The 25,037-nt window shown below is 45.7% G+C and overlaps 1 protein-coding gene across 5 annotated transcripts in view; it reads right to left on the reverse strand.

Moving 5' to 3' along the window:
- LOC115106027 (probable E3 ubiquitin-protein ligase HERC1) overlaps positions 1–18,627 on the reverse strand; it is a 124,409-nt gene extending 105,782 nt beyond the window's left edge. For all 5 annotated transcript variants that reach the window (XM_065007608.1, XM_065007610.1, XM_065007609.1 and 2 more), the window contains exons 1-7: positions 18,346–18,627; positions 12,991–13,190; positions 11,942–12,733; positions 5,241–5,336; positions 4,755–4,940; positions 4,146–4,301; positions 3,692–3,847 (exon numbers count right to left, since the gene is read on the reverse strand). In XM_065007608.1, coding sequence (XP_064863680.1) covers positions 3,692–3,847; positions 4,146–4,301; positions 4,755–4,940; positions 5,241–5,336; positions 11,942–12,733; positions 12,991–13,152 — 1,548 coding nt within the window. In that variant the 5' untranslated portion in view covers positions 13,153–13,190; positions 18,346–18,627. The remainder of the gene's footprint in view (positions 1–3,691; positions 3,848–4,145; positions 4,302–4,754; positions 4,941–5,240; positions 5,337–11,941; positions 12,734–12,990; positions 13,191–18,345) is intronic.
- Between the last annotated feature and the right edge of the window lie 6,410 nt (positions 18,628–25,037).

Below are 25,037 nucleotides of genomic sequence, written 5' to 3' on the forward strand. Positions count from 1 at the left end.
GCTGTGACGTCTTGTACCTCGAGACCGCGCTGTGACGTCTTGTACCTCGAGACCGCGCTGTGACGTCTTGTACCTCGAGACGCTGTGCCAGCGTCTTGTGACGTCTTGTACCTCGAGACCGCGCTGCAGACGTCTTGTACCTCGAGACCGCGCTGTGACGTCTTGTACCTCGAGACCGCGCCAGACGTCTTGTACCTCGAGACCGCGCTGTGACGTCTTGTACCTCGAGACGCGCTGTGACGTCTTGTACCTCGAGACCGCGCTGTGACGTCTTGTACCTCGAGACCGCTGCCAGACGTCTTGTACCTCGAGACCCGCCAGACGTCTTGTACCTCGAGACCGCGCTGTGACGTCTTGTACCTCGAGACCGCGCTGTGACGTCTTGTACCTCGAGACCGCGCTGTGACGTCTTGTACCTCGAGACCGCGCTGTGACGTCTTGTACCTCGAGACCGCGCTGTGACGTCTTGTACCTCGAGTACCTCGAGACCGCGCTGTGACGTCTTGTACCTCGAGACCGCGCTGTGACGTCTTGTACCTCGAGACCGCGCTGTGACGTCTTGTACCTCGAGACCGCGCTGTGACGTCTTGTACTCGAGACCGCGCTGTGACGTCTTGTACCTCGAGACCGCGCTGTGACGTCTTGTACCTCGAGACCGCGCTGTGACGTCTTGTACCTCGAGACCGCGCTGTGACGTCTTGTACCTCGAGACCCGCGCTGTGACGTCTTGTACCTCGAGACCGCGCTGTGACGTCTTGTACCTCGAGACCGCGCTGTGACGTCTTGTACCTCGAGACCGCGCCAGACGTCTTGTACCTCGAGACCGCGCTGTGACGTCTTGTACCTCGAGACCGCGCTGTGACGTCTTGTACCTCGAGACCGCGCTGTGACGTCTTGTACCTCGAGACCGCGCTGTGACGTCTTGTACCTCGAGACCGCGCTGTGACGTCTTGTACCTCGAGACCGCGCCAGACGTCTTGTACCTCGAGACCGCGCTGTGACGTCTTGTACCTCGAGACCGCGCTGTGACGTCTTGTACCTCGAGACCGCGCTGTGACGTCTTGTACCTCGAGACCGCGCTGTGACCTCGAGACCGCGCTGTGGCGTCTTGTACCTCTAGACCGCGCTGTGACGTCTTGTACCTCTAGACCGCGCTGTGACGTCTTGTACCTCGAGACCGCGCTGTGACGTCTTGTACCTCTAGACCGCTGTGACGTCTTGTACCTCTAGACCGCGCTGTGACGACCGCGCTGTGACGTCTTGTACCTCTAGACCGCGCTGTGACGTCTTGTACCTCGAGACCGCGCTGTGACGTCTTGTACCTCGAGACCGCTGTAGACGTCTTGTACCTCGAGACCGCGCTGTGACGCAGTCTTGTACCTCGAGACCGCCAGACGTCTTGTACCGCGAGACCGCGCTGACGTCTTGTACCGCGAGACCGCGCTGTGACGTCTTGTACCTCGAGACCGCGCTGTGACGTCTTGTACCTCGAGACCGCGCCAGACGTCTTGTACCTCGAGACCGCGCTGTGACGTCTTGTACCTCGAGACCGCGCTGTGACGTCTTGTACCTCGAGACCGCGCTGTGACGTCTTGTACCTCGAGACCGCGCTGTGACGTCTTGTACCTCGAGACCGCGCTGTGACGTCTTGTACCTCTAGACCGCGCTGTGACGTCTTGTACCTCTAGACCGCGCTGTGACGTCTTGTACCTCTAGACCGCGCTGTGACGTCTTGTACCTCTAGACCGCGCTGTGACGTCTTGTACCTCTAGACCGCGCTGTGACGTCTTGTACCTCTAGACCGCGCTGTGACGTCTTGTACCTCTAGACCGCGCTGTGACGTCTTGTACCTCTAGACCGCGCTGTACCCTAGACCGTCTGCCAGACGTCTTGTACCTCTAGACCGCGCTGTGACGTCTTGTACCTCTAGACGCGCTGCCAGACGTCTTGTACCTCGAGACCGCGCCAGCGTCTTGTACCTCGAGAGACCGTCTTGCTGTGACGTCTTGTACCTCGAGACCGCGCTGTGACGTCTTGTACCTCGAGACCGCGCCAGACGTCTTGTACCTCGAGACCGCGCTGTGACGTCTTGTACCTCGAGACTTGCGCTGACCAGCGCTGTGACGTCTTGTACCTCGAGACCGCGCTGTGACGTCTTGTACCTCGAGACGCGCTGTGACGTCTTGTACCTCGAGACCGCGCTGTGACGTCTTGTACCTCGAGACCGCGTCTGCGAGACGTCTTGTACCTCGAGACCGCTGTGACGTCTTGTCTTGTACCTTGTACCGAGACCAGACGCTTGTACCTCGAGGTGACGTCTTGTACCTCGAGACCGCGCTGTGACGTCTTGTACCTCGAGACCGCGCTGTGACGTCTTGTACCTCGAGACCGCGCCAGACGTCTTGTACCTCGAGACCGCGCTGTGACGTCTTGTACCTCGAGACCGCGCTGTGACGTCTTGTACTCGAGACCGCGCTGTGACGTCTTGTACCTCGAGACCGCGCTGTGACGTCTTGTACCTCGAGACCGCGCTGTGACGTCTTGTACCTCGAGACCGCGCTGTGACGTCTTGTACCTCGAGACCGCGCTGTGACGTCTTGTACCTCGAGACCGCGCTGTGACGTCTTGTACCTCGAGACCGCGCTGTGACGTCTTGTACCTCGAGACCGCGCTGTGACGTCTTGTACCGCGAGACGCTGTGACGTCTTGTACCTCGAGACCGCGCTGTGACGTCTTGTACCTCGAGACCGCGCTGTGACGTCTTGTACCTCGAGACCGCGCTGTGACGTCTTGTACCTCGAGACCGCGCTGTGACGTCTTGTACCTCGAGACCGCGCTGTGACGTCTTGTACCTCGAGACCGCGCTGTGACGTCTTGTACCTCGAGACCGCGCTGTGACGTCTTGTACCTCGAGACCGCGCTGTGACGTCTTGTACCTCGAGACCGCGCTGTGACGTCTTGTACCTCGAGGTGACGTCTTGTACCTCGAGACCGCGCTGTGACGTCTTGTACCTCGAGACCGCGCTGTGACGTCTTGTACCTCGAGACCGCGCTGTGACGTCTTGTACCTCGAGACCGCGCTGTGACGTCTTGTACCTCGAGACGCGCTGTGACGTCTTGTACCTCGAGACCGCGCTGTGACGTCTTGTACCTCGAGACCGCGCTGTGACGTCTTGTACTCGAGACCGCGCTGTGACGTCTTGTACCTCGAGACCGCGCTGTGACGTCTTGTACCTCGAGACCGCGCTGTGACGTCTTGTACTCGAGACCGCGCTGTGACGTCTTGTACCTCGAGACCGCGCTGTGACGTCTTGTCTTGTACCTCGAGACCGCGCTGTGACGTCTTGTACCTCGAGACCGCGCTGTGACGTCTTGTACCTCGAGACCGCGCTGTGACGTCTTGTACCGCGAGACCGCGCTGTGACGTCTTGTACCGCGAGACCGCGCTGTGACATCTTGTACCGCGAGACCGCGCTGTGACATCTTGTACCGCGAGACCGCGCTGTGACGTCTTGTACCTCGAGACCGCGCTGTGACGACTTGTACCTCGAGACCGCGCTGTGACGTCTTGTACCGCGAGACCGCGCTGTGACGACTTGTACCTCGAGACCGCGCTGTGACGTCTTGTACCACGAGACTACATCCATCCTAAAACACAATGAGCACGGGTTAGTCTCCATTGCAGGCTTACTTTGCCCAGCAGAGGTCCTTGTATTATCTTGGGGTATTTCTGAGTGGCACTGTTTCCATGTCCCAACTTCCCATAGTCTCCGTCGCCCCAACTGAAGACCTCTCCCTCCCCTGTGACAGCCAGGGTGTGGCCATCAGAGCCCTTGGACGAGGAAACCTAAAGCACAAAACAGAACAGCACAACAAACAGTTCAAATCAGCATAGCTCAAGACAGATGCAGTCTAACTAGTCCAGCACCTCCACTGGATTATGTTTTACTTCAAATGTGATATTACTAATGCAAGATTCATCACAACGGTGGTCATTTTAGTGACAAAAATCACCTCTGACCACAGACCATCCACAGTCATGTTCTGTACATTTACCAACTATTCTACACGTTGAATCTCCGGAGTTCGTCGACACGCAACAGGTGATCTACTGTACAGGGCCAATGTTATGGTGAGTCTTTTACCTTACACATGTTCCTCGGGGGCTCCAGGGCCAGCTTCTTGGGCATGGACTGGTTGTTGGAGTCCCCCAGACCCAGCCGGCCATAGCTGCCCTTCCCACAAGCCTTCACTGAGCCGTCCGCGGACACAGAGAACGTGCAGTACTGTCCCGCTTCAATCTAGAACGGAGGAAAGAGGAAGTGGAAAGAGAAAACATGTCATTCAACAGAACTAATCATCTCAAACTGGACATGACATTTATGACATTATTTCTGATTCATTCAAATGCATTTAGCTGCAAGTAATCAACTTATTGTCCTGTTTCCGTGAGCTGATCAAAGAGACAGATGAAGCTGTGTTTTTAATATACGCTTTGGTAAGTGTATACTATAACTCGGAGATGACAGAACAGATTGCGGTCCATTATGTCAGACAGATGCCCGATTCACACTAGAGAGCCCACCTGAACCGTACTGTCCTGTGCTGGCTCAAATATTTGCTTTTTCACATTGTCCTTTCCAGCAAAGTTCCAGTAACTATGGTGGATTCATAGCCAGGCTAGCCCAGTACAGCTCGGCTTGATGTTATTTGACCGTACAGTGTGAAAGAGGATCGACAGGGTTGTAGAGTACCATTTGAGCGTCGCTGAAGCCCTGTGCCAGTTTGGGCTGTAGGATCTTCTCCAAGGTGCCCTCAGCCAGCTGGTGAGAGCTGTTGCTGCCCCACACATACACCATGACAGCATCGTTCTCAACTCCACCAGGGGTGGCCGAGCCCGCGCTGCACGAACACAAGCAGTTGGACGCCAGGTTACAGATCTGATGGGGAAAGGAAGGACATTTACATACAGTGCTGCAGTGTCTTTAATCTGTCAATCTTAAACTAAAAGTCACAGATAAACCGTCTGTCTTGCTTGATGTATTATATTTAGTAAGTGTTACTGTATGTTTGTCTTTCGATCCGTATCCTACAGTATAACTGACAGAAATAATAAGCCCTCAGGGAATGAATGAAGTTCACTGAACCGTACAATACTGCCATAGCTTTACACTGTCAGTCATCATGCAGATCCAGAACTAGAAAACACAGATATTCTTAATTGCTTTAGTCCAACCAACCTCTTCAAACAGGCAGAGAGCAACGTGGGAGAGACTGCAGAGTCCATCTGCATCCTTCTTCAGGGCCTGAGAATTGAGAGAGTCTCCACGGAAACCCTAAGGGAATAAGAACAGAACATTAGAGGGTACTGTTCCAGGACACTAACAGAACATTAGAGTCTACTGTTCCAGGACACTAACAGAACATTAGAGTCTACTGTTCCAGGACACTAACAGAGCATTAGAGGGTACTGTTCCAGGACAATAACAGAACATTAGAGGGTACTGTTCCAGGACACTAACAGAACATTAGAGTCTACTGTTCCAGGACACTAACAGAGCATTAGAGGGTACTGTTCCAGGACACTAACAGAACATTAGAGGGTACTGTTCCAGGACACTAACAGAACATTAGAGGGTACTGTTCCAGGACACTAACAGAACATTAGAGGGTACTGTTCCAGGACATTAACAGATCATTAGAGGGTACTGTTGAAGGACAATAACAGAACATTAGAGTCTACTGTTCCAGGACACTTACAGAACATTAGAGGGTACTGTTCCAGGACACTAACAGAGCATTAGAGGGTACTGTTCCAGGACACTAACAGAACATTAGAGTCTACTGTTCCAGGACACTAACAGAGCATTAGAGGGTACTGTTCCAGGACAATAACAGAACATTAGAGGGTACTGTTCCAGGACACTAACAGAACATTAGAGGGTACTGTTCCAGGACACTAACAGAACATTAGAGGGTACTGTTCCAGGACACTAACAGAACATTAGAGGGTACTGTTCCAGGACATTAACAGATCATTAGAGGGTACTGTTGAAGGACAATAACAGAACATTAGAGTCTACTGTTCCAGGACACTTACAGAACATTAGAGGGTACTGTTCCAGGACACTAACAGAGCATTAGAGGGTACTGTTCCAGGACACTAACAGAACATTAGAGTCTACTGTTCCAGGACACTAACAGAGCATTAGAGGGTACTGTTCCAGGACAATAACAGAACATTAGAGGGTACTGTTCCAGGACACTAACAGAACATTAGAGTCTACTGTTCCAGGACACTAACAGAGCATTAGAGGGTACTGTTCCAGGACACTAACAGAACATTAGAGTCTACTGTTCCAGGACAATTACAGAACATTAGAGGGTACTGTTCCAGGACACTAACAGAACATTAGAGGGTACTGTTCCAGGACACTAACAGAACATTAGAGGGTACTGTTCCAGGACACTAACAGAACATTAGAGGGTACTGTTCCAGGACACTAACAGAACATTATAGGCTACTGTTCCAGGACACTAACAGAGCATTAGAGGGTACTGTTCCAGGACAATAACAGGGTACTGTTCCAGGACACTAACAGAACATTAGAGGGTACTGTTCCAGGACACTAACAGAACATTAGAGGGTACTGTTCCAGGACACTAACAGAACATTAGAGGGTACTGTTCCAGGACATTAACAGATCATTAGAGGGTACTGTTGAAGGACAATAACAGAACATTAGAGTCTACTGTTCCAGGACACTTACAGAACATTAGAGGGTACTGTTCCAGGACACTAACAGAGCATTAGAGGGTACTGTTCCAGGACACTAACAGAACATTAGAGTCTACTGTTCCAGGACACTAACAGAGCATTAGAGGGTACTGTTCCAGGACAATAACAGAACATTAGAGGGTACTGTTCCAGGACACTAACATAACATTAGAGTCTACTGTTCCAGGACACTAACAGAGCATTAGAGGGTACTGTTCCAGGACACTAACAGAACATTAGAGTCTACTGTTCCAGGACAATTACAGAACATTAGAGGGTACTGTTCCAGGACACTAACAGAACATTAGAGGGTACTGTTCCAGGACACTAACAGAACATTATAGGCTACTGTTCCAGGACAATTGAGCCCATTTGGCTCGAAGGACAATGACAAAGAGGTACAGGTACTGTTTTACTACAAAGAGAAGCCTTAACAGTTCACAACTGACATCCTTCAGTTACCACTTCTCATAGCCTTCCGCCAATTATAGAAAACACACTAAAACAATACCACATAAAGAAATCTCAATACCAGTCTGTTGGGAAGACCATAAAACAATAACCACAGAAATAATATCTCAATACCAGTCTGTTGGGAAGACCATAAAACAATAACCACAGAAATAATATCTCAATACCAGTCTGTTGGGAAGACCATAAAACAATACCACAGAAATAATATCTCAATACCAGTCTGTTGGGAAGACCATAAAACAATAACCACATAAATAATATCTCAATACCAGTCTGTTGGGAAGACCATAAAACAATAACCACAGAAATAATATCTCAATACCAGTCTGTTGGGAAGACCATAAAACAATAACCACAGAAATAATATCTCAATACCAGTCTGTTGGGAAGACCATAAAACAATAACCACAGAAATAATATCTCAATACCAGTCTGTTAGGAAGACCATAAAACAATAACATCTCAATACCAGTCTGTTGGGAAGACCATAAAACAATAACATCTCAATACCAGTCTGTTGGGAAGACCATAAAACAATAACATCTCAATACCAGTCTGTTGGGAAGACCATAAAACAATAACCACAGAAATAATATCTCAATACCAGTCTGTTTGGAAGACCATAAAACAGTACCACAGAAATAACATCTCAATATCAGTCTGTTGGGACATTACCACCCTGTCATATATATCTACATTTCGAGATCCACTTGAAAAGTTGCTGGTGGAGTTCTTTATCACCCAGAAGATAAAAGCTTTCTGTGGAACCTTTCCTATTGATTAAGTGACTAGTAAATCAAGTGGACACACAGACAGACGAGGCAGCACCACCACACTGAGGAATGGCCCAGGCTTTTAGCTCCAGGCATCAGGCCAGGATACACAGTCAAATGAAAAAGTAAATATGATTTACAACGAGGGGACATGTTATGCTGCCACTCGCTGCATTAGTACCCTCCACAATAGACTCACTGAGTGTACAAAACATTAAGAACACCTGCTCTTTCCATGACAGAGACAGACCAGGTGAGTCCAGGTGAAAGATGTGATTCCTTATGGATGTCACTTGTTAAATCCTTATTTTTAAATGGATTAAGTAGTTTTTTCCCTAAACAATCTACATATAATTCCCCATAATGGCATATGGGGTAGTTTTTGCAAATGTATTACAAATACAAAACAAATATTACATTTACATAAGTATTCAGACCCTTTACTCAGTACTTTGTTGAAGCACATTTGGCAGTGACTACAGCCTCGAGTCTTCTTGGGTGTGACGCTACAAGCTTGGCACGCCTGTATTTGGTGAGATTCTCCCATTCTTCTCTGCAGATCCTCTCAAGCTCTGTCAGGTTGGATGGGGAGAGCTGCTGCAAAGCTATTTTCAGGTTTCACCAGAGATGTTCGATCCGGTTCAAATCCGTGCTCATGCTGGGCCACTCAAGGACATTCAGAGACTTGGCCCGAAGCCACTCCTGCGTTTTCTTGGCTGTGTGCTTAGGGTCGTTGTCCTATTGGAAGGTGAACCGTCGCCCCAGTCTGAGGTCCTGAGCAAGTTTTCATCAAGGATCTCTCTATACTTTGCTCTGTTCATCTTTCCCTCGACCCTGACTAGTCTCCCAGTCTCTGTGGCTGAAAAACATCCCCACAGCATGATGCTGCCAGAGAATCTTGTTTCTCATAGTCAGAGTCCTTTAGGTGCCTTTTGGCAAACTACAAGCGGGCTGTCATGTCTTTTTTTCTGGATAAGAGCGTCTGCTAAATGACTTAAATGTAAATGTTTTACTGAGGAACGGCTTCCGTCTGGCCACTCTACCATAAAGGTCTGATTGGTGGAGTGCTGCAGAAATTGCTGTCCTTCTGGAAGGTTCTCCAATCTCTAAAAAGGAACTCTAGCCTTCCTGACCAAGGCCTTCTCTCCCGATTGCTCAGTTTGGCCGGACAGCCAGCTCTAGGAAGAGTCTTAGTGGATCCAAAATGAATCCATTTAAGAATGATGGAGGACACTGTGTTCTTGGGGACATTCAAGGCTGCAGGAATGTGTTGGTACTAGAGGTCGACCGATTCATCGGAATGGCTGATTATTTAGGGCCGACAATTGGAAATCGCTATTTTTGGCCGCCAATTTCCATTTTTTTTTTATACCTTTATTTAAAAGTCAGTTAAGAACACATTCTTATTTTCAATGACGGCCTAGGAACGGTGGGTTAACTGCCTCGTTCAGGGGCAGAACGACAGATTTTCACCTTGTCAGCTCGGGGGATCCAATCTTGTAACCTTACAGTTAACTAGTCCAACGCAATAACGACCTGTCTCGCTCTCGTTGCACTCCACAAGGAGACTGCCTGTTACGCGAATGCAGTAAGCCAAGGTAAGTTGCTAACTAGCATTAAACTTATCTTATAAAAAACAATCAATCATAATCACTAGTTAACTACACATGGTTGATGATATTACCAGATATTATCTAGCGTGTCCTGCGTTGCATATAATCTGACTGAGCATACAAGCATACAAGTATCTAAGTATCTGACTGAGCGGTGGTAGGCAGAAGCAGGCGCGTAAACATTCATTCAAACAGCACTTTCGTGCGTTTTGCCAGCAGCTCTTCGTTGTGCTTCAAGCATTGCGCTGTTTATGACTTCAAGCCTATCAACTCCCAAGATGAGGCTGGTGTAACCGAAGTGAAATGGCTAGCTAGTTAGCGAGCGCTACTAGCGTTTCAAACGTCACTTGCTCTGAGCCTTCTAGTAGTTGTTCCCCTTGCTCTGCATGGGTAACGCTGCTTCGATGGTGGCTGTTTTCGTTGTGTTGCTGGTTCGAGCCCAGGGAGGAGCGAGGAGAGGGATGGAAGCTATACTGTTACACTGGCAATACTAAAGTGACAATAAGAACATCCAATAGTCAACAGTTAATTAAATACAAATGGCATAGAGGGAAATAGTCCTATAATTCCTATAATAACTACAACCTAAAACATCTTACCTGGGAATATTGAAGACTTGTGTTAAAAGGAACCACCAGCTTTCATATGTTCTCATGTTTTGAGCAAGGAACTTAAACGTTAGCTTTCTTACAAAGCACATATTGCACTTTTACTTTCTTCTCCAACACTTTGTTTTTGCATTATTTAAACCAAATTGAACATGTTTCATTATTTACTTGAGGCTAAATTGATTTTATTGATGTATTATATTAAGTTAAAATAAGTGTTCATTCAGTATTGTTGTAATTGTCATTATTACAAATAAAAATGTTTTTTATTTTATTATTTATTTAAAATCGGCCGATTAATCGGTACCGGCTTTTTTGGTCCTCCAATTATCGGTATCGGTATTGAAAAATCATAATCTGTCAACCTCTAGTTGGTACCCTTCCCCAGATCTGTGCCTTGACACAATCCTGTCTCAGAGCTCTACGGACAATTCATTCGACCTGGTTTTTGCTCTGACATGCACTGTCAACTGTGGGACCACATACAGACCTGTACCTTTCCAAATCATATCCAATCTATTGAATTTACCACAGGTGGACTCCAACCAAGTTGTAGAAACAACTTCAGGATGATCAATGTAAACAGGATCCACCTGAGCCAAATGTTTAGTCTTATAGCAAAAGGTCTGAATAGTTATAGTTGGCAAACATTTCTAAAAACCTGTCTAAGCTTTATTATTGGCTATTGTGTGTAGATTGATGAGGATTTTTAAAAATGTAATACATTTTAGAATACTTTCCGAAAGCACTGTATATAAATAATTTACTGATCCGTCTTATAATCGCTCAGGTATAGGACAGACATTTAAAAAATAACATCATTTTGATTTGATTTTGACTATGTTTTTCTATCTACGAATCTGTTATTCATTGCGTTTCTATTGGCTAATAGCAGTAAGCCAAAATTCAATGTTTGATCAAATTATTATAATATATATATTTTATTTAGATTTTTTTTATACCAGTCAAAAGTTTGAACATAACTACTCAAGGGGTTTCCTTTTTACTATTCTCTACATTGTAGAATAAATTATATACATTTTTGTTAGATTTGTTCAACACTTTTTTGGTTACTACATGATTCCATATGTATTTGTATGTATGTATTATATAGTTAATAATAATAATAATAATTAATAGTACTTATGTCATGCAATAAAATTCAAATTAATTACTTAAAAATCATACAATGTGATTTTCTGGAATTTTGTTTTAGATTCCGTCTCACAGTTGAAGTGTACCTATGATAAAAAATTACAGACCTCTACATGCTTTGTAAGTTGGAAAAACTGCAAAATCGGCAGTGTATCAAATACTTGTTCTCCCCACTGTACCTAAAGGGGTCCTAAAATACTAAATTAAACCGCTAAATGATCCTTGGGTATGACCATCGTAAAATAATTCCATATGTTAGCTTAGTAGAACACCCCCCCAGGATTAGACTTTAGGGGTACCAAATGGCCCCCTATTCCCTATATAGTACAATACTTTCGACCAGAGCCCCCCTCACTATATAGTACAATACTTTTGACCAGAGTCCCACTCACTATATAGTACACGTCTTTTTACCTGAGCCGCTATACCATTTGGGATGCCCCCATAATCTATATAAATAACAGAACATGATCACTGCTATTATTGATTAAACCTACCCTGAATAGAAAGGAGAAGGTCAAGGTGAGGGAACATACGTACCGAGTATTGCCTCATTTGAAGAAGTGTTTGATAGATGAGGTCATAGCCTACTCCTCCCTCTGACTGTAACTGTTGTGACCCCGTGGAGGAAGTTATAGAGGAAGAGGAGGCAGCCAGGGCCACTTCCACCCACTCCAGCAGGAATCTCAGGGAGCCCCTCTGTACAGCCAGGCCCAGCAGCAGCTCCAGAGCCAGCCTGCGTCCCGCCCGATCTGCCCCTCCACTCCCAGAGCTCACAGACGTCTTCTTCAGGAAGTCTGCCACCTGAGCCAGGCAGTCCAACCCCACCGCTGGAATCTTGTTCTCGTTGGCCAGAGAGAGAGGGGGCAGGGAGGCTAGGACAGAGGAAGCGGTAGCCAACACATCGTTACACAGCGCCACTCCGGGGTCCTCACGGGCGTACCGCCAGTTCTGCTGCAGCAGGGCGAAGAGGAGACTCAGTCCTGTCCGTACGCCCATCTCGATCAGAACGTCCGTCCCTGATTTAACTCTGGACCCTCCTCCAGGCAGCCAGGGCTCTGAGGCAGGCTCCATGGCCCCGCTGTCCTGGCTAGTCATGGTCTGAGGGGGAGCAGGTGCCCGGAAGCGGTCGTGGTACTTGCTGTGGAGGGCGTAGTATATCCGCTGGAGGACCACAAGGCGGTGGTGCAGGCCCAGGGCATAGGGGGTCCGGGCCAGCACTCGGTGGGCCAGGCAGCGCTGGCTGTGGAGTAACGACGACAGGTACTCCTCCCGCTCCTCAGCAGCACTGGACTCATACTGGAAGTCTGGCAGGCGCGGGCCAATCAAGTCCTGAAATTAAAAACAAACCCTTCAATTGCAACTTATATTCAAGCATTTTTAATATACACAGAGTACACCAAACATTGGGAACACCTTCCTAATATTGAGCCTGGTCCCAGATCAGTCTGTGCTCTTGCCTGCTCCATTGCTGTTATTGTCATGACAATGAGTGACAGGGGGTTTGGCATGAGAACACAAACGGACTGGAACTCAGGCTATATAATATATGCAAGAGGATAGGAGTTGAGCACGTTCTGTCCCTTTACCATTACAGGCTGGGCCACCCCCACCACCTCCTTATTGTGTAGCAGTTTGGCGTAGAGTCCTGCAGCCCCCTGGCGCGTGGCCGTCTGGCTGTCCTCCGCCGCCCAGGAGCTGTTCAGATGCTCCTGCCACTTCAGCATCACGTGGGTCTGGCAAGGCACCATTTCTCCTGATCATTATCTACACTGTGGAGTTATTACAGCTGTCAGGAACAGATGAAGGGGAGAAAGAGAAAGCACCTTGGTTAATAAAGGTAAAATCAAGGCAGCATTATCTACACTGGAGTTATCGCAGCTGTCAGGGACGGGACCGAAGGAGAGAGAGAAAACACCTTGGTTCATACAGTATAATTAGGTTATAAAAGGTAAAATTATTAAACACTGCCGCTATAAAAGCTATGGCCTATCACTGTATTTGGCTGTATGCCCCGACGAAAGTTGTGTTGAACGAAAGCTTAGCACATTAAAACCTCTACAGGATCAGTGGCTCCCCCAGCGGGAAGGTTGAGCTAACGTAGGCTAATGCGATTAGCATGAGGTTGTAAGTAACAAGAACATTTCCCAGGACATAGACATATCTGATATTGGCAGAAAGCTTAAATTCTTGTTAATCTAACTGCACTGTCCAATTTACAGTAGATATTACAGTGAAAGATTTCCATGCTATTGTTTGAGGAGAGTGCACAGTTATGAACTTGAAAATGTATTAATAAATCAATTAGGCACATTCGGGCAGTCTTGATACAACATTTTGAACAGAAATGCAATGGTTCATTGGATCGGTCTAAAATATTGGACATACACTGCTGCCATCTAGTGGAGAAAATCTAAATTGCACCTGGGCAGGAATAATACATTATGGCCTTTCTCTTGCATTTCAAAGATGTTGGTACAAAAAAAAATACAAAAAAGTACATGTTTTTTCTTTGTATTATCTTTTACCAGATCTAATGTGTTATATTCTCCTACATTCATTTCACATTTCCACAAACTTCAAAGTGTTTCCTTTCAAATGGTACCAATAATATGCATATCCTTGCTTCAGGTCCTGAGCTACAGGCAGTTAGATTTGAGTATGTAATTTTAGGCGAAAATAGGGGGAGGAAGGGGCGGATCCTTAATTAAAACACTGAAACTTGAATCTGATTTAAAGTGGTCTGAAAGTCTTCTTAGGACATGAGATGACATGAAAATAGCTTAACTGAAATGTCCTTGGAGTCAAGGCCTTTCAGTAAAGGAATCCCTCGTCTTGATCTGATCGATATGGGGCTGTGACTTGTAAATAATTCATTTACATTACAGTTGGTGGCAGCAGTCACTGGTCAGCAGCTGGAAAGTACCAGTAGTACGGAAATATGATTCTCCATTTTAAATACATTCTGTTTCAGTGTCACGCCACAGCACAGCAAGGCTTCGTCTAGCAGCAGGGCAGTAGGCACATGACCATGAATGTATGACACACTATCCCATTGAACCCAGTCCCTTCTTAACCCTCTATGTCTAGCCAACTAACCTTCCAGACGTCTTGTTCTACAATCTACTGCTTACAAACACTGCTTAGCACAACACCCCTCTCTGATCACAAGCCTTGAACTCCATTAAGCTACACAACAAAACACCACAGCAGGCCTATTGATAATATTGATAATAGGCCTAAGACGTGATCATGTGAGCAAACAAAGCATGTCAAATGATGTTATTATTGCTGATAAGGTAATAGCAGGCTAATAAGAGTTTAATTGTGTTTTTGTTAGTCTTGGAGTATACTTGTTTTCCAAGTGCTGCCAACACCTAGGGTAATATTGCAACCATCCCCTTGAACTGGTCAATAGCTTGAGAGTCTCTTAATTTCCCATTAGACAGATAAAAGTCAAACCTTTCAATGGTTACCTCAGTCTCTACAATGCCCAGAGGCCAACACAGTAGCTTGGATGAGACAGTGCAGCACAGTAGTCTCTCTCTGGTCTAGCGGAGGTTATGGGGCATCAAATACAACCACCGACCATTTCCTTGTTTTCCTCGCTCTAAAATGACAACTCAGTAAATGCGTCAACTGATTGTCAGATTACATCGATTACACTGTGTCTTAGAGCCATTTAAGAGCAACAGAAACTAGGAAACAGTCAGTGATTGTATTTGACTCAAGTTTATTTTTTAAACTATGGATTTCAGCAAACAAATACGAGCCCAGCTTTAAACAGGATAAACATAGGTACACAAGTAAGGGTTTAAGATTTGACTTTTTTTTTTTCAAGTATCGACTGACAGTGACTCGATATAGTCGGAGCTTCAGTCCACCCACACTCGTTGCCACTCAACTCTGCCTTGTACTTGTACGCGGAGTGTTGAGATTCCTCAGCAACATCACAACAGACAATTGCACAGCACAGTGCATTAAGACTTTCATCAGCCTTCATAGAACTTGAACTCTTACTGTAATACATTAACATGATGCAGCATTAGTGAAGTGAGAGCTAGCTATGGGCCGACTAATGTCTGAGAGTGAGCCTCTTCTCTCTTTTGCAGCTCAACAGCCAGGCATGAGGCAGGCAGCTTGCCTAGAGCACAGCCCTAGGACTGAGCCTTTATGGTTTCCAGTGGACAAAAATAACAGGTAGCGTCTTTTAAGAGAGGCAACAACGTTACAGTAAAGTTCTTGACATAGCTAGTCGGGCCTAACCTAGCCCTCCCTGGCTGACTCTGCCACATCCCTGAACCAGCACCTGACCAACCATCTGGATCAACAGACAGACCTATATTGGGCATGGGGGGGCGGGGGGGTATCATTATTAAAATGAATGTGAATTGGAGAGGCCTCACACTTTGTCTAGTATCAGGTTGACCTACAGCTCCAGACTGGTCAGGCGGTCTCTGATTATTTACTATATGCAAGAGCAAAATGTGCAGGTTAGGTTACATGTTACTAATAATGACCGGTGGCAATAACACTTAGGTCGTCATACACAGAGTATTGAAATAACAGACCGTAGGGCCGGTTTCACAGACACTAATTAGGCCTAGTCCTAAAAAGTATGTTCAATACAAATTGTCAATTGGAGCGACGTATTTTGTTTTGTTGTTGTCTAGAACCAGGCCTAATTGTCTAGAACCAGGCATAATTGTCTAGAACCAGGCATAATTGGTGTTCATGAAACTAGCTAATGGAGTTAGTTTTATTTATATATTATATTTAACCAGGAAAAGCCCATTGAGACCCAGAGTCTCTTTTTCAAGGGAGACCTAGCCAAGAAGGCAGCAACAATCAGTACATTACAGAACTAAAACATACAACAATACAACAACATGATCCAGCCTAAAAAAAACTCCCGTCTCCCATCAATATATTAAATTCATTCAGTGGCACTAACAGATCTAGATGAAGCATGGATTGTAGATTATTCAATGCCTCTGGTGCACAAGAAGAGAAGGTAGTCTTGTCTAATACTGTGAATGTCCTGGGGACTTACCTAGCAGACCGGGTATGGTAACTGCTGGTGGTGAAGGAAACCAAACTACAGAGGTGAAGAGGGAGTCGACCCAAAAGGACTTTGTAGATGAACACATACAAATGTATCTTTCTGCGCATATAAAGTGAGGTCCAACCCACCATTTGGTAGAAGGTGCAATGGTGGGTGAGTGACTTGGCATTTGTAATAAAGCGCATAATAAACAGAGTCCAGTCTCTGTAAGATGGAGGAGGTTGCATGCATATACAACAAGTCACCATAAACCATTACAGAGAGAACAGTGGCCCGAACAAGCTTCTTTCTAGCCATAAGCGGGAAGCAAGCCTTTCATACGAGAATTGCCTCATACAGCAGTAAATAATGTCTATCACTCAATCCCTATGTCAGATTTCAACATACCCTAGGACTAGCTAACAGTTACTAAGCCGAGATGCAACAGTAAGCTACAGTACGGTTAAATTCAGCTGCAAAATGGCCTAAAATCAATGCATGATGGGGTGGGACGAATGACACGACAACAATGGCATGATTTCTAATTGTCAACAAACCAGTGGCAACTGTAACAACTGAGATAACAATTATTATTATTATTAGAGAGGTGCCTTTATTTATAAGTGTGTAATAAAAAAACTTGTATTTAAAAAAAAAATTTTTGCATATTCCAACTCCCCGAGACACCCGAGTGGGGTCACAGCCAGGGTCACTATTGGACAGCACCCCTGGAGCAACTAGTGTTAAGCCTTGCTAGAGGGCACTAAAACAGATTTTTATTTTATTTTTATTTTTTACCTTGTCGGCTCCAGTATTTGAACCAGCAAACGTTCAGTTACTGGCCCAATGCTCTAACCTTGAGGCCACATGAAGCAAATAATCTGTGACAGAGGTTTGTGGAAAGCTGATCACTTTTCTCTGAATAGTCTTCTGTCATCAGAAGACCACAATATGAGAGTGCATGACTAACATTCAAAAACAAACATGACTGTGACTTGAAAGACAGGTTTGAATTTGACAGCTATTCCCGCAGGTATCCTGGCATTGAAGACAGGCTTTCAGTAAGCAGAAAACAATCAGTGAGTGTGAGAAAATGTCATCTGCTAATGTAGTAGACATGTAGTAGATGCCGCCATCTTGACTATTTCAAATCTTCTCTCATTGATTGAGAAAGGTGGGCGAATTTAGGAAGGATGGGTTGGACTAAAATGCTGTGTTCTATGTTTTACACTACCTACTGTGTAATGACTGTATGGAAGTGTTTACATACTGTATCACCTCTGTTTCAAAGTGTAGCTAATCTACTAGAAGATGACCATGTGCTCCTGAAAACAAATTCAGCTGGGGAAAAAAATCACAGTTGTTTTGCAAGGCATACACGGCACAGGGTGACTAAAGTGGATTCTGGTCGCTTTTATCCTTGCAATCACATTGACTAGCTGGGTATTCTAAACAGTTAGCTACAGTAAAAGCTAGCTAACTTGCATAGGTACAATACAATACATAAACTACTCACAGATGTGGTAGAGTGACAGCTGTCATCTTCTAATCAGCACCAGATCTGCATTGTGTAACGTTAGCAGCTCTGTATAATGTTGCAGCAAACTAGTAGCTAGCTACTGTCCTATCAGGTCTTAGCTTTCTATCTAGCTAGGTTGACAACTGCTCTTTAACCAAACTCAACCTAGCTATAGTTAGCCATCTTGACTAATAGGACACGGCTGTACAGACTGCACTGTGTCATTCTGACATTAGACAGCATTGCTAGCTAGCAACAAGCCAAGTTAGCTAGCTATCAACAATTGTTGTTTTTGTAACACAAAATGTTGTGTAACAGTGATTTTCTATTGGCATAGCTACACACGCTGCATACACAAATGCATTCAAAATAAAACCCTACCTCTGTTGTTAGTGTTATTCACACCCGGTCTCTGCTTTCCTCGTACGCTCAGTTAGCTAACGTTAGCTACAGCTGGCAACTAACGTTACAGTGCCACTGCAGTTGACAGCTAACGGGAAAAAACAAGTTTTACAAATAATTATTTATCCAGAATTAATGAATACAAATGAGTAACAAGTTAAGACATCCAGGTTTCCATTAAGTCGGTCTCCGACACGGCACCGGCAAAATGTTTTCGGTCTCGCCAGGACGAAACAACAGTATTGTGCCTGGTTGCCATGAAAAGCACAGCCCTTCATGCCTGGGCGTCAGCGAGAACACACGGAAAAAGTAACGCGAGACCAAGATTCTTCTTCGGGTTTATTGGCAAAATACACATACTGTATGTTTTATTTAACCTATATTTAACTAACAAATTATTATTTACAATGACAGCCTACCCATGCCTAACAACACTGGGCCAAATGCACCCACGGGTCTCCCAATCAAAGCCAGCTGTGATACAGCCTGGATTTGAACCAGGGTCTGTAGTGCCTTAGACTGCTGCACCACTTTCTGCAGTGACACCTTTAGCACTGAGATGCAATGCCTTAGACTGCTGAGCCACTTGGGAACCCAATATGTGGTAGTAGTAGAGTAGTGGCCTGAGGGCACACTTAATGTTTTGTGAAATCTGTTGTGAAATGTATTGTAGCTAATGTTTTTAAATTGTATAAAACTGCCTTAAGTTAATTTTGCTGGATCACAGGAAGGGTAGATAATGGAGAGCCACAATAATTACAAATACAAAATATACGCAAAAAATCTCATTTGTCTTTATTTGTCACATGCGCCGAATACAACAGGTGTAGTAGACCTTACACTGAAATACTGAATACAACAGGTGTAGTAGACCTTACACTGAAATACTGAATACAACAGGTGTAGTAGACCTTACACTGAAATACTGAATACAACAAGTGTAGGTAGACCTTACATTGAAATACTGAATACAACAGATGTAGGTAGACCTTACACTGAAATACTGAATACAACAAGTGTAGGTAGACCTTACACTGAAATACTGAATACAACAGGTGTAGGTAGACCTTACACTGAAATACTGAATACAACAGGTGTAGTAGACCTTACAGTGAAATACTGAATACAACAGATGTAGGTAGACCTTACACTGAAATACTGAATACAACAAGTGTAGGTAGACCTTACACTGAAATACTGAATACAACAGATGTAGGTAGACCTTACACTGAAATACTGAATACAACAGATGTAGGTAGACCTTACACTGAAATACTGAATACAACAAGTGTAGGTAGACCTTACAGTGAAATGCTGAATACAACAGGTGTAGTAGACCTTACACTGAAATACTGAATACAACAAGTGTAGGTAGACCTTACACTGAAATACTGAATACAACAGGTGTAGTAGACCTTACAGTGAAATGCTGAATACAATAGGTGGAGTAGACCTTACAGTGAAATACTGAATACAACAGGTGTAGTAGACCTTACAGTGAAATGCTGAATACAACAGGTGTAGTAGACCTTACACTGAAATACTGAATACAACAAGTGTAGGTAGACCTTACACTGAAATACTGAATACAACAGGTGTAGTAGACCTTACAGTGAAATACTGAATACAACAAGTGTAGTAGACCTTACAGTGAAATACAAGCCCTTAACCAACAATGCTTAAAGAAGTTAAGAATAAAAATGTGTTAAGTTAAAAAAAAATAGATATGTAGAAAAATAGAAAATATAAGTAACAAATAATTAAACAGCAGCAGTAAAATAACAATAGTGAGACTTTATACAGGGGGTACCGGTACAGAGTCAATATGGAGACTATATACAGGGGGTACCGGTACAGAGTCAATGTGGAGACTATATACAGGGGGTACTGGTACAGAGTCAATGTGGAGGCTATATACAGGGGGTACCGGTACAGAGTCAATGTGGAGGCTATATACAGGGGGTACCGGTACAGAGTTAATGTGGAGACTATATACAGGGGGTACCGGTACAGAGTCAATGTGGAGACTATATACAGGGGGTACTGGTACAGAGTCAATATGGAGACTATATACAGGGGGTACTGGTACAGAGTCAATGTGGAGGCTATATACAGGGGGTACCAGTACAGAGTCAATGTGGAGGCTATATACAGGGTATTACGGTACAGAGTCAATGTGGAGACTATATACAGGGTATTACGGTACAGAGTCAATGTGGAGGCTATATACAGGGGTACCAGTACAGAGTCAATGTGGAGGCTATATACAGGGGTACCGGTACAGAGTCAATGTGGAGGCTATATACAGGGGGTAGCGGTACAGAGTCAATGTGGAGACTATATACAGGGGTACTGGTACAGAGTCAATGTGGAGACTATATACAGGGGTACCGGTACAGAGTCAATGTGGAGGCTATATACAGGGGGTACCTGGTACAGAGTCAATGTGGAGGCTATATACAGGGGGTACCAGTACAGAGTCAATATGGAGGCTATATACAGGGGTACGGTACAGAGTCAATGTGGAGGCTATATACAGGGGGTAGCGGTACAGAGTCAATGTGGAGACTATATACAGGGGTACGGTACAGAGTCAATGTGGAGACTATATACAGGGGTACCAGTACAGAGTCAATGTGGAGGCTATATACAGGGTGTTACTACAGGTACAGAGTCAATGTGGAGACTATATACAGGGTGTTACGGTACAGAGTCAATGTGGAGGCTATATACAGGGTGTTACGGTACAGAGTCAATGTGGAGGCTATATACAGGGGTACTGGTACAGAGTCAATGTGGAGGCTATATACAGGGGTACCGGTACAGAGTCAATGTGGAGGCTATATACAGGGTGTTACGGTACAGAGTCAATGTGGAGGCTATATACAGGGTTACGGTACAGAGTCAATGTGGAGGCTATATACAGGGGGTACTGGTACAGAGTCAATGTGGAGGCTATATACAGGGTGTTACGGTACAGAGTCAATGTGGAGGCTATATACAGGGTGTTACGGTACAGAGTCAATGTGGAGGCTATATACAGGGGTACTGGTACAGAGTCAATGTGGAGGCTATATACAGGGGTACTGGTACAGAGTCAATGTGGAGACTATATACAGGGGTACCGGTACAGAGTCAATGTGGAGACTATATACAGGGGGTACCGGTACAGAGTCAATGTGGAGGCTATATACAGGGGTACTGGTACAGAGTCAATGTGGAGGCTATATACAGGGGTACCTGGTACAGAGTCAATGTGGAGACTATATACAGGGGGTACTGGTACAGAGTCAATGTGGAGGCTATATACAGGGGTACCGGTACAGAGTCAATGTGGAGGCTATATACAGGGGTACCGGTACAGAGTCAATGTGGAGGCTATATACAGGGGGTACGGTACAGAGTCAATGTGGAGACTATATACAGGGGGTACCGGTACAGAGTCAATGTGGAGACTATATACAGGGGTACAGGTACAGAGTCAATGTGGAGGCTATATACAGGGGGTACCGGTACAGAGTCAATGTGGAGGCTATATACAGGGGTACCGGTACAGAGTCAATGTGGAGGCTATATACAGGGGTACCGGTACAGAGTCAATGTGGAGGCTATATACAGGGGTACAGGTACAGAGTCAATGTGGAGGCTATATACAGGGGTACCGGTACAGAGTCAATGTGGAGGCTATATACAGGGGGTACAGGTACAGAGTCAATGTGGAGGCTATATACAGGGGTACCGGTACAGAGTCAATGTGGAGGCTATATACAGGGGTACTGGTACAGAGTCAATGTGGAGGCTATATACAGGGGGTACCGGTACAGAGTCAATGTGGAGGCTATATACAGGGGTACTGGTACAGAGTCAATGTGGAGGCTATATACAGGGGTACTGGTACAGAGTCAATGTGGAGGCTATATACAGGGGGTACTGGTACAGAGTCAATGTGGAGGCTATATACAGGGGGTACTGATACAGAGTTAATGTGGAGGCTATATACAGGGGTACTGGTACAGAGTCAATGTGGAGGCTATATACAGGGGTACCAGTACAGAGTCAATGTGGAGGCTATATACAGGGTGTTACGGTACAGAGTCAATGTGGAGGCTATATACAGGGGTACTGGTACAGAGTCAATGTGGAGACTATATACAGGGGGTACCGGTACAGAGTCAATGTGGAGACTATATACAGGGGTACTGATACAGAGTCAATGTGGAGGCTATATACAGGGAGTACCGGTACAGAGTCAATGTGGAGGCTATATACAGGGGTACTGGTACAGAGTCAATGTGGAGGCTATATACAGGGGTACTGGTACAGAGTCAATGTGGAGGCTATATACAGGGGGTACTGGTACAGAGTCAATGTGGAGGCTATATACAGGGGTACTGGTACAGAGTCAATGTGGAGACTATATACAGGGGTACTGGTACAGAGTCAATGTGGAGGCTATATACAGGGGGTACCGGTACAGAGTCAATGTGGAGGCTATATACAGGGGTACCGGTACAGAGTCAATGTGGAGGCTATATACAGGGTGTTACGGTACAGAGTCAATGTGGAGGCTATATACAGGTGGTACTGGTACAGAGTCAATGTGGAGGCTATATACAGGGGTACTGGTACAGAGTCAATGTGGAGGCTATATACAGGGGTACTGGTACAGAGTCAATGTGGAGACTATATACAGGGGTACTGGTACAGAGTCAATGTGGAGGCTATATACAGGGGTACCGGTACAGAGTCAATGTGGAGGCTATATACAGGGGGTACCGGTACAGAGTCAATGTGGAGGCTATATACAGGGTGTTACGGTACAGAGTCAATGTGGAGGCTATATACAGGTGGTACTGGTACAGAGTCAATGTGGAGGCTATATACAGGGGTACTGGTACAGAGTCAATGTGGAGGCTATATACAGGGGTACCGGTACAGAGTCAATGTGGAGGCTATATACAGGGGGTACCGGTACAGAGTCAATGTGGAAGCTATATACAGGGGGTACTGGTACAGAGTCAATGTGGAGGCTATATACAGGGGGTACGGTACAGAGTCAATGTGGAGGCTATATACAGGGGTACCGGTACAGAGTCAATGTGGAGGCTATATACAGGGGTACTGGTACAGAGTCAACGTGGAGGCTATATACAGGGTATTACGGTACAGAGTCAATGTGGAGCTATATACAGGGGGTACTGGTACAGAGTCAATGTGGAGGCTTTATACAGGGGGTACCGGTACAGAGTCAATGTGGAGGCTATATACAGGGTATTACGGTACAGAGTCAATGTGGAGACTATATACAGGGGGTACCGGTACAGAGTCAATGTGGAGGCTATATACAGGGGGTACCGGTACAGAGTCAATGTGGAGGCTATATACAGGGTATTACGGTACAGAGTCAATGTGGAGACTATATACAGGGGGTACCGGTACAGAGTCAATGTGGAGACTATATACAGGGGGTACCGGTACAGAGTCAATGTGGAGACTATATACAGGGGGTACCGGTACAGAGTCAATGTGGAGGCTATATACAGGGGTACCGGTACAGAGTCAATGTGGAGGCTATATACAGGGGTACCGGTACAGAGTCAATGTGGAGGCTATATACAGGGTATTACGGTACAGAGTCAATGTGGAGACTATATACAGGGGTACGGTACAGAGTCAATGTGGAGACTATATACAGGGGTACCGGTACAGAGTCAATGTGGAGACTATATACAGGGGTACCAGTACAGAGTCAATGTGGAGGCTATATACAGGGGGTACCGGTACAGAGTCAATGTGGAGACTATATACAGGGGGTACCGGTACAGAGTCAATGTGGAGGCTATATACAGGGGGTACCGGTACAGAGTCAATGTGGAGACTATATACAGGGGGTACCGGTACAGAGTCAATGTGGAGGCTATATACAGGGAGTACCGGTACAGAGTCAATGTGGAGGCTATATACAGGGTGTACCAGTACAGAGTCAATGTGGAGGCTATATACAGGGTGTACCAGTACAGAGTCAATGTGGAGACTATATACAGGGGGTACCGGTACAGAGTCAATGTGGAGGCTATATACAGGGTATTACGGTACAGAGTCAATGTGGAGACTATATACAGGGGGTACCGGTACAGAGTCAATGTGGAGGCTATATACAGGGGGTACCGGTACAGAGTCAATGTGGAGGCTATATACAGGGGGTACTGGTACAGAGTCAATGTGGAGGCTATATACAGGGTATTACGGTACAGAGTCAATGTGGAGACTATATACAGGGGGTACCGGTACAGAGTCAATGTGGAGACTATATACAGGGGTACCGGTACAGAGTCAATGTGGAGGCTATATACAGGTATTACGGTACAGAGTCAATGTGGAGACTATATACAGGGGTACGGTACAGAGTCAATGTGGAGACTATATACAGGGGTACCGGTACAGAGTCAATGTGGAGACTATATACAGGGGTACCGGTACAGAGTCAATGTGGAGACTATATACAGGGGGTACCAGTACAGAGTCAATGTGGAGGCTATATACAGGGGGTACCGGTACAGAGTCAATGTGGAGACTATATACAGGGGTACGGTACAGAGTCAATGTGGAGGCTATATACAGGGGGTACCGGTACAGAGTCAATGTGGAGACTATATACAGGGGTACCGGTA

This window comes from Oncorhynchus nerka, linkage group LG22, assembly GCF_034236695.1.
Source record: "Oncorhynchus nerka isolate Pitt River linkage group LG22, Oner_Uvic_2.0, whole genome shotgun sequence".
Classification (NCBI taxonomy): domain Eukaryota; kingdom Metazoa; phylum Chordata; class Actinopteri; order Salmoniformes; family Salmonidae; genus Oncorhynchus; species Oncorhynchus nerka.